The sequence below is a fragment of the Nothoprocta perdicaria genome, unplaced genomic scaffold, assembly GCF_003342845.1.
Source record: "Nothoprocta perdicaria isolate Ctin4 unplaced genomic scaffold, notPer1 scaffold_30, whole genome shotgun sequence".
NCBI lineage: Eukaryota > Metazoa > Chordata > Aves > Tinamiformes > Tinamidae > Nothoprocta > Nothoprocta perdicaria.
The window spans coordinates 5,285,938-5,294,455 of NW_020455533.1; the positions used below are offsets into that span (position 1 = coordinate 5,285,938).

An 8,518-nucleotide genomic window follows, 5' to 3' on the forward strand; every position below is an offset into this window, starting at 1 on the left:
CGGCGCGGCCGGGGTTAAGCGCGTCCCGCGGGCAGGGGGCCGCGCGGGGCAGCTGCCCGGGCCAGCACATGTGCTGTCACTCAGCCAGGCCCGGGGTATTTCAGCGCCGCGCCGCGCTGCCCCGCGCTCCGCGCGGCCATGGGCTCCCCGCTCCTGCTCGCCTGCCTGCTGGCCCCGCTCTGCGCGCGGGTAAGGGGGCGCGGGCGGCACCGCGGGGCGCGGGGCTCCATGGGGCAGGCGGGACCCATGGGACATGGGCTGGGGGCTGCAGCTCGATGTGGGGACCCGGGTGCTGGGGTGGATGGACCCCATGGAGCAGTGTCTTGGGGGCACAGGGGGCTCTGTGTCCCCTGTGGGGCACTCCGTGCCCTGGGGTTGGGGGGCAGCGCCGGCTCGGGGGCGCTGCGTGTGTTTGTGAGATGGGGTTTGGGGGGGTTGAGACACACGGTCCCCTGCCCGCCCAGCTGCAGCCCTGGGGTCCTGCCCCCGCCCTGCACGTCCCCCCRCCAGCCCCTCACTCTGCTCTGGGGCCTGGGCCCCACGGGCAGCAGTCCCCGCGCCCCCCACCCCGTGCCCGGCGAGGGCTGTTGTGCCGGGATGGGGGGACAGACGGACAATGGCCAGTGCAGCCGGGCAGCCCCATGGCGGCATCTCCGGGGAGCCCTCCGGCCGTGGGGCCAGCACAGACCCCCTCAGTCCATGAGGGCGGCACTCGGCCCCACAGCCCCCCCCACCCCGGTACCAGCCCCACATGGGCACAAGGGAGCGGGGCCGGATGCAGCGGGGCCCGCGCTGGGACCTGGCGCTGTGCCCGGCCGGGGGGGCCGTGGGAATCCAGCTCCTGCTGCTGCATGGAGAGGGGGGGAAGGCAAGTGCCCCCCGCAGCACCTGGCCCCTCGTGCGGGGGGTCCCGGTGCCCCCYRGCAGCAATCTGGGCCCCYGCAGGKTKYGGGGGGTCCCRGTGCCCCCCAGCAGCAATCTGGGCCCCCGCAGGGTGCGGGGCTGGGCCAGGCGGGAGCTGTGGCCCCAGGGCCCCCCCCACTGCGCCCGGCCTGGCGGCACCCTGAGGCGCCGCGGCGGGTGAAGAGGGCCTGGGTGATCCCCCCCATCAGCGTCTCCGAGAACCACAAGCGCATCCCGCACCTCCTGGTGCAGGTGGGCAGCGAGGGCGGGATACGGGGGCTGGGGGAGGAGTGGGGGGCAGGGGAGTGGGATACGGGGTGGGGCTTGAGGTGGGCATGGGGGATCAGGGAGAGTGGGATATGGGGAGGGTCTATAGGGAGGGACATGGGGGGCGGGGGAGGGGGTGGAGTCTAGTGGGATGGACATGGGGGGCCAGGGAGGACAGAATGCTGAGGCAGGGGGTGTCACAGGAGGACCCCAATGGGGGCTATGGCTTGGGGGGGACCTCGGGGATAGCAGGACAGGCTTTGCCAGGGGGCTTTGCAGGGAGAGGCTTTGCCAGGGGGCAGGGGCACCTGCAGCTCCCCATGGGGCCGGGCTGGGGGGCTGAGCCAGCCCCACAGCAGCGCAAGGGGATGGGGGGGGTCTGTGGGACGGAGCCCCCCGCCCAGCCCCGCTCTCCTGCACAGATCAAGTCGGACAAGCAGCAGCCGGGGGGGGTCGTCTACAGCATCAAGGGGCCGGGGGTGGACGAGGAGCCCGTGGGCATCTTCTCCATCGACAAGTTCAGCGGCAAGGTCTTCCTCAACGCCACGCTGGACCGCGAGCAGAACGACCGCTACCGGGTACGGGGGGCCGGGACGTCCCCCCGGGGTGTCCCCCGGGTCCCTGTGYGCCCCTGCCCACACGCCCCGGGCGCCCGCAGCTCAAGGCGCTGGCGCTGGACCTGGGCGGCCGCACGCTGGAGGAGCCCACGGACCTGGAGATCATCGTGGTGGATCAGAACGACAACCGGCCGCTCTTCCGGCAGGACGTGTTCACCGCGCGCGTGCGGGAGGGCGCCGAGCCAGGTGGGGCCCGCGCGCCGCGGGGCGGGGGGACATGGGGGGACATGGGGGGACACGGGGACGCCCACGCGGCCGCAGGGACGTGCGTGCTGCGGGTGGAGGCCACGGACGCCGACGACGCCGAGACGGACAATGCGGCGCTGCGCTACTCCATCCTGGAGCCGGGCGCCGGCGGCATGTTCACCATCAACGCCACCACCGGCGAGATCTGCACCGCGCGGCCCGGCCTCGACCGCGAGGTACCGGCGGGCACGGCGGGCGCCAGGAGCAGCCGCAGCCCTGGGGACGCGTTGTCGGGTCCCTCCGTGCCCGGGGGCCGAGGGGTCAGCGCCTGCCCCGTCCCCCCGCAGACCGTCGCCGTCTACAACCTGACGCTGCAGGTGGCCGACATGTCCGGGGACGGGCTGGCCACCACGGCCACCGCCGTCATCTACCTGGAGGACATCAACGACAACCCGCCCGAGTTCACCCAGGAGGAGGTAGCGGCGCTGCCGAGGGGCACGGCAGGGGTTTGCAGATAGGGGGGCTCCGTGTGCGCCGCGGTGCCAGCGCCCCGGTGCCGCCCCGCAGTTCTCCATGGAGGTGCCGGAGCAGGTGGCCGGCGTGGACGTGGGCAAGCTGCTGGTGCACGACAAGGACCTGGCCGGCTCGCCCAACTGGCGCGCCAAGTTCACCATCCTGGAGGGCGACCCCGAGGGCGCCTTCGCCATCCGCACAGACCCGCACACCAACGACGGCGTGCTCTCCGTGGCCAAGGTGCGCGGGCGCCGGCACGGGGATGTCCCTCCGCGGGTGGCAGTGTCACCCGCTGACCCCCGCGGCCGCTCTCGGCAGCCGCTGGACCACGAGAGGCGGGATCGCTTCGAGCTGACGGTGTCGGTGCAGAACGAGCGGGCGCCGGCGGCGGGCGCGCGGGGCAGCGCGCGGGCGCTCGCCACGGTGCACGTGCGCGTGCGCGACGTCAACGAGGCGCCCGTCTTCCGCGAGAACCCRCGGCGCCTCAGCGTGCCCGAGGGCGCCGCGCCGGGCACCGAGCTCCTCGCCTTCACGGCCAGCGACCCCGACACGCGCCAGCTGCAGACCCTCACGTGAGTCCGGGCACGGGCGCCCTTGCTGGGACCCCTGTCCGGGYGTCCCGGCCCCGTCACAGCCGCTCCGTGCGCCCACAGCTACGCGCTGCTCTACGACCCGGCCGGGTGGCTGCAGCTGGACCCGCGCGCGGGCACCGTGCGCACGCAGCGCCCGCGGCGGCCCCCGGCCGCCTTCCTGCAGGGCGGCTGGTACATCGCCCTGGTGCTGGCGCACGACGACGGTGAGCAGCCCCTCTCCCCAAATGCCCCCCCCCCGCTGCCGCCAGCCCTCCCACTGACCCCCGGCGCAGCCCGGCCGCCGCTCTCGGCCACGGGCACGCTCTCCATCGAGATCGTGGAGGTGAACGACCACGCGCCGCTGCTGCAGCCGCCCGCGGGCGCGCTCTGCGCCCGGCCCGGCCCCCGCGCCCGCCTGCTGCTGGGCGCCACCGACGACGACCGGCCCCCCCACGCCGCCCCCTTCCACTTCCAGCTGAGCCCCCAGCACCCCCAGCTCACCCGCAACTGGAGCGTCGCCCGATACAACGGTGAGGGGCTGCCCGCAAGGGGAGAGGGGGGTCTGGCAGTGTGGGTCGGGGCCGCGCTCACCGGGTGCGCCCGCAGTGACGCACGCGGTGCTGGCGCCGCTCGTGCCGCTGCCCCCGGGGCTCTACTCGCTGCCGCTGCTGCTGCGGGACTCGGGGACCCCCCCGCGGGAGCGGCAGCAGCTGCTCAACGTCTCCGTGTGCCCCTGCGACGCCGACGGGGCCTGTGAGGACGGCGCCCTGGCTGCCGCCCGCGCCGGCGCCGGCGTCGCCCTCGGCGCCCTCCTCGCCATCCTCGGCAGCCTCCTGCTCCTCCTGCGTGAGTGGCGCCCCCAGACCCTCCCGGCGCCCCCTCCTCCCCCGCAGCCAGCGCCCCGGGCGGCCCCATCCAGCCCTGCCCCGGTGCCCCCATCCCGACCCCCTGCCCGGCCATCCCCTGTGCCCCCATGGGCTGGCTCGGCCCTTCTGCCTCCCAAGGCAGCCACCCAGGGCCCATCTTGTGCCCCCTCCCCGCTGACCACCCTGTCCCAACGCCTTCCCACATCCACCATCTCCCATCCTGCATCTCCCATGCCAGCTCCATTCCCGAATGCCCCATCTCCAACACCAGCCCCTTCCTGCATCCTGCATCTCCCACCCTTCACCCTCATCCCCCACTCCAGCTGTTTCCCGCACCCCATGCAGTGCACAAGCTGCCATCCCTGGGGTGCCATCGCGGTGCCATGGCTGTGCCCTCGGTGCCATGGCTGTGCCCGCGGTGCCCATGGTGCCCACGGTGCCATAGCGGTGCCATGGCTGTGCCCTCGGTGCCATGGCTGTGCCCGCGGTGCCCATGGTGCCCACGGTGCCATAGCGGTGCCATGGCTGTGCCCGCAGTGCTGGCGCTGCTGGGGGCGGCGCGGGAGCGGGGCCGCTGGCGGGCGCAGCGCCGGGCGCTGCTGCGGCGCTCGCGGGACGACGTGCGCGACAACGTCCTCAACTACGACGAGCAGGGGGGCGGYGAGGAGGACCAGGTGAGCGGCRGGGGYGGCGCGGGCGCAGGGTCCCCCCCGGTCCCCCTGACCCGGTCCCGTCCCGTGCAGGACGCCTACGACATGGAGCAGCTGCGGTGCCCGCCGGTGCCAGCGCGCGGGGCCGCCCCGCGGCGCCTCGGCTCCCCCCCAGCGCCCCGCAGCCCTTCGGCCATCGAGGACTTCATCAACGAGGTGCGGGGCCCCCCGTCCCCCGCGGCCGGGCGGCGGCCCCGGCGCTGACACCCCCGTCCCGCAGGGGCTGGCGGCGGCGGACGGGGACCCCGGCGTGCCGCCCTACGACACGGCGCTCATCTACGACTACGAGGGCTCGGGCTCGGTGGGCAGCGCGCTCAGCTCGCTCGTCTCCAGCCTGGCGGACGAGGACCAGGACTACGACTACCTGCGCGAGTGGGGGCCGCGCTTCCGCCGCCTCGCCGACCTCTACGGCCCGTAGCGGCGCCCGCGGGCACAGCGCCCGGCCCGCGCGTGCGCCAGCGAGCAGGCTGCACCCGCCTGTGCATGAGCTCTGCTTTGCACACGCGTGTGCCCGAGCTGACAGGCTTGCACACGCGTGTGCACAAGGCGCGTAGGCACCGTGCTCTGCACTTGYGCATGCAGCAGGATGTGCCAGGCACGGGGATTTGCACACGTGTGTGCAGCTGGAAGGTTCCTCCCATAAGGATTTGCACCAGAGGGTGCCCATCCGGGGGGATTTGCACACGCGTGTGCACCTGCAGGCCCCTGGCTGCAGAGTCCCCAGGCCGCAGCCGGGACCCTGAGCCCCCGGTGAGGGCMGGAGCAGCAGCGCGGCCGGGCGCTCCCGGCCCCACGGAGCCCCTCGGGGGTGCAAGGGCCCAACGTTAGGCAGGGCTGGCACAGGAGGGCAGTGACAGCGCGGGCACAAGGACCCCCCCAATAAAGATCCTGAGCACGGTGCCATGGTCACCTCCTGCCCAGGGACACGCGCCCCCCGCGCAGCCACCGCTACAAACAAGGCACTTTATTGCCCCAACCTCCCCCCGGCCCGGGGGGCCCCGCGGAGCTCCCAGCCCCGCTCCCCCYGGGCAGGACACGGTCCCAGCGGGGGCGCCGGGCCCTACGTCTCGTGGGGGGCGTAGCGGGGGGCCGGGGGGGCGGGCGGGGGGGCCAGCAGCGGCACGTGGTCGTCGCGGCGGGGGCGGCGGAAGAGCGGGGGCCGCCGCTGGCCCTCGCCGTCCTGCAGCGACTGCGGCAGGCGGCGGCCCTGGCTCTCGGGCAGCAGCATGATGCTGAGCACCGAGAGGATGGCGAAGGAGGCGAACACCACGTGGTGCAGGAAGAAGCCGCGGCTGCTGGCGACCGCCGTGATGGGGGCGGCCGCCTTGCCCACGAAGCTGGCGCCCACCACGAGGCCCAGCCCCGCGCCCCTGCGGGGGGAAGCGCTGCGGGTGACGGGGGGTCTCCAGGGTGAGGACCCCCCCTCGCCCATGCACCGTCCCCGTCCTCACCGCACCACGGTGGGCAGCACCTCGCTGGCGAAGAAGATGCTGAGCATGGTGACGGCGTGCGAGGCCGTGACGCCCACGACCGACAGCGTGAGCACGATGAGCTCCAGCAGGTCTGGGGGCAGAAACGCCGCTGGGTGCAGCCCCCCGCGCGCGGCGCCCGCGGYGCCCCCGGGCCTTACACTGGGTGAGCGCGAGCAGCAGCAGGGAGGCGATGCCGGTGAGCACGGTGCAGAGCAGCAGCACCGCGCGGCGCCCGAACCGCTCGGCCGTGACGCTCACGAAGGCGCAGGCGGCCGCCTCGGTGCCCACGAGCACGAAGTAGGAGTGCAGGAAGCGGGGCAGGTGCGGGGCCAGGTTGCGGCTGAAGCACTGCCGGATGCCCGAGCCGATGAACCTGCGGGGCCGGCGGTGAGGGCGGGCGGGGGGCGCCGCTCGCCCCCGCAGCGCCGCCGCGCGGTGCTCACGCGCTGAAGCCGAGGATGACGCCRTTCTTCCAGATGACGCGGGTGCTGAAGATGTCGCAGACCGCGTGGTAGCGGGGCTGCGGGGACGCCTGCGCCAGCGACTCCAGCTCTGCGGGGCAGAGGCGGCCGCGCGGTCGATGCGGGCGCAAGGGCAGCGCGGAGCCCCCGGTGCCACCGGCCCCACTCGCCTGCGCRGAGCCGCTCGTGGCCGCAGCCGTCGTCGCCGCCGCTCTCGGCCAGCGCCTGCAGCGTCTTCCGCGCCCGCTCCAGCTGCTGCGTGGCCAGGAGCCAGCGCGGCGACTCCAGCAGCAGCGCCGGGCACCTGGGGGCATTGGGCAAGAGCRGGGCTGTCCCCGTGCCCGGCCCCAKGCGAGGTGCCGGGAAGGCGCCGCACTCTGCAAACACTCATGCCCGCGGTGCCGCCCGCTCTCCAGGTGGAGAGYCCAGCACGGAGCCCTTGATGGCGCCGCGGCCCCCCCGGCCCTCGCCGAGCCCCCCCGGCGCTCACCACCAGCAGGCCGCGAGCAGGGCGAGCACGAGGGTGACGGCGCCCTGCAGCACCCGCCACTCGCGGCACAGCAGCGCCAGCGCCGGCAGCAGCAGCTCCCCCGCGATCCAGAAGAAGGCGGCGACCGCGGTGACGGGCAGCCGCTGCGGCGGCTCGCACAGCTCCAGCCCTGCCGGCACCAGCGGGGCGGCTGCGGCCTCGGCGCCGCCGCGGCCCCGGCCCCACCGCCCTCCCCGCCCGGGCACTCACGGGCCACGTAGAGGGCGAGGAAGGCGCCGGCGAGCGCGGCGCCGAAGAGCAGCCGCGTGGCCATGGCCATGGCGAAGTCGACGGCGAGCGCCACGCTGAGCCCCAGCGGCACGGCCAGCGCCAGGGCGCCCACGAAGGCGGGACGGCGGCCGAGCCTGGCGGGGGAGGCGTGAGGCGGCGCGCGGGGGGCACGGGGGCACATGGGGGGGTCTCGCAGGGTACCTGTCACACGCCAGCCCGGCCAGGACGCTGCCSAGCGCCCAGCCCAGCAGGTGCGTGGTCTGCTCCAGCGGCACCTTCCAGCGCGAGCCGCACACCAGGTCCCACTGCGGCGCGGGCAGCGCTCGCACGGGGCCGCGACACCCCCGCCGAGGCGCCGGGCATGGGGGCCACGGGCCCCTGCCCCCCACCGGGGACTGGAGCCACCGCAGCGGCAGGGCGCTGCCAGTCCCCCCGTCCCCCCTGCTGCTGGGTCCCCCCGACCCTTCACCCTCCCCAGGGACATCCCCCCACCCCCAGCAACTTGGCCCCTCTGATCCACCAGCCCACGGACACCCCCTGGACCCCTCCTGGTCCCAGGACCCCCCAAGGCTGCCTGGACTCCCCAAGCCATGGACACCCCCCATTGCAGCCATCTCCTGGCCTCCTCCAGCCTCCCCCAGCCCCAGACGCCCCCAACACCCACGAGCCCTTCCCAGACCTCCTGGGAGCCCCTCAAGCCCAAGAGCCCCCGACCTCCCTGGACCCCCAGGCTCTATGAGCCTCCCTGGAGACCCCAATCTTTTCAGGGCTCCCCAGGCTCCCYCACCTCCATGGATCTCCCACCAGCCCCCCAGTGACCCCTCCAGAGCCCCTAAGTTCCAGAGACCCCTCCCAGATCCCTGAGCCTCCCCAGATCCCTCGCAGTTCCCAGGGACTCTCCATTCCCCCCAACCTCCCCCAGCCCCAGGAACCCTCCCCAGACAGCACCCAAACCCCAGGAACACCCCAGCCCTGGGCACCCCTCAATCCCCCAAACACCCCCAGCCCCAGAGACCTCCCAGGAGCCCCCAACCCCCCAGACACCCCGCAGCCCCAGGGACCCCCCGCAGCCCCAGGGACCCCCGCAGCCCCCGGCATCCCCCGAGCCCCTCGAGGCGCGCGGCGCGCCGCGCACCTGGGTGACGAGGTTGGAGCGCAGCCCGGCGGCGGGCAGCGCGTAGTGCCAGCCGC

General features: G+C 74.8%; 2 protein-coding genes across 2 annotated transcripts; one reads left to right on the top strand and one right to left on the bottom strand.

Moving 5' to 3' along the window:
• Positions 1–138: 138 nt before the first annotated feature.
• On the top strand, positions 139–5,052 carry CDH15 (cadherin 15). Its single transcript, XM_026042401.1, has 14 exons — positions 139–189; positions 994–1,155; positions 1,593–1,748; positions 1,829–1,973; positions 2,049–2,209; positions 2,321–2,449; positions 2,541–2,726; positions 2,805–3,058; positions 3,140–3,282; positions 3,352–3,588; positions 3,665–3,904; positions 4,462–4,598; positions 4,668–4,790; positions 4,855–5,052. Exons 1-14 carry the CDS (start codon positions 139–141, stop codon positions 5,050–5,052), a joined length of 2,322 nt encoding a protein of 773 aa, XP_025898186.1.
• Positions 5,053–5,694: 642 nt separating this feature from the next.
• On the bottom strand, positions 5,695–8,120 carry SLC22A31 (solute carrier family 22 member 31). The gene is made up of 9 exons (XM_026042298.1): positions 8,115–8,120; positions 7,529–7,632; positions 7,307–7,461; positions 7,058–7,226; positions 6,738–6,871; positions 6,550–6,658; positions 6,265–6,479; positions 6,086–6,197; positions 5,695–6,004 (listed from the first exon to the last, which is right to left on the bottom strand). The coding sequence occupies exons 1-9, from the start codon at positions 8,118–8,120 to the stop codon at positions 5,695–5,697; spliced, it is 1,314 nt and encodes a 437-aa protein (XP_025898083.1).
• Positions 8,121–8,518: the final 398 nt, after the last annotated feature.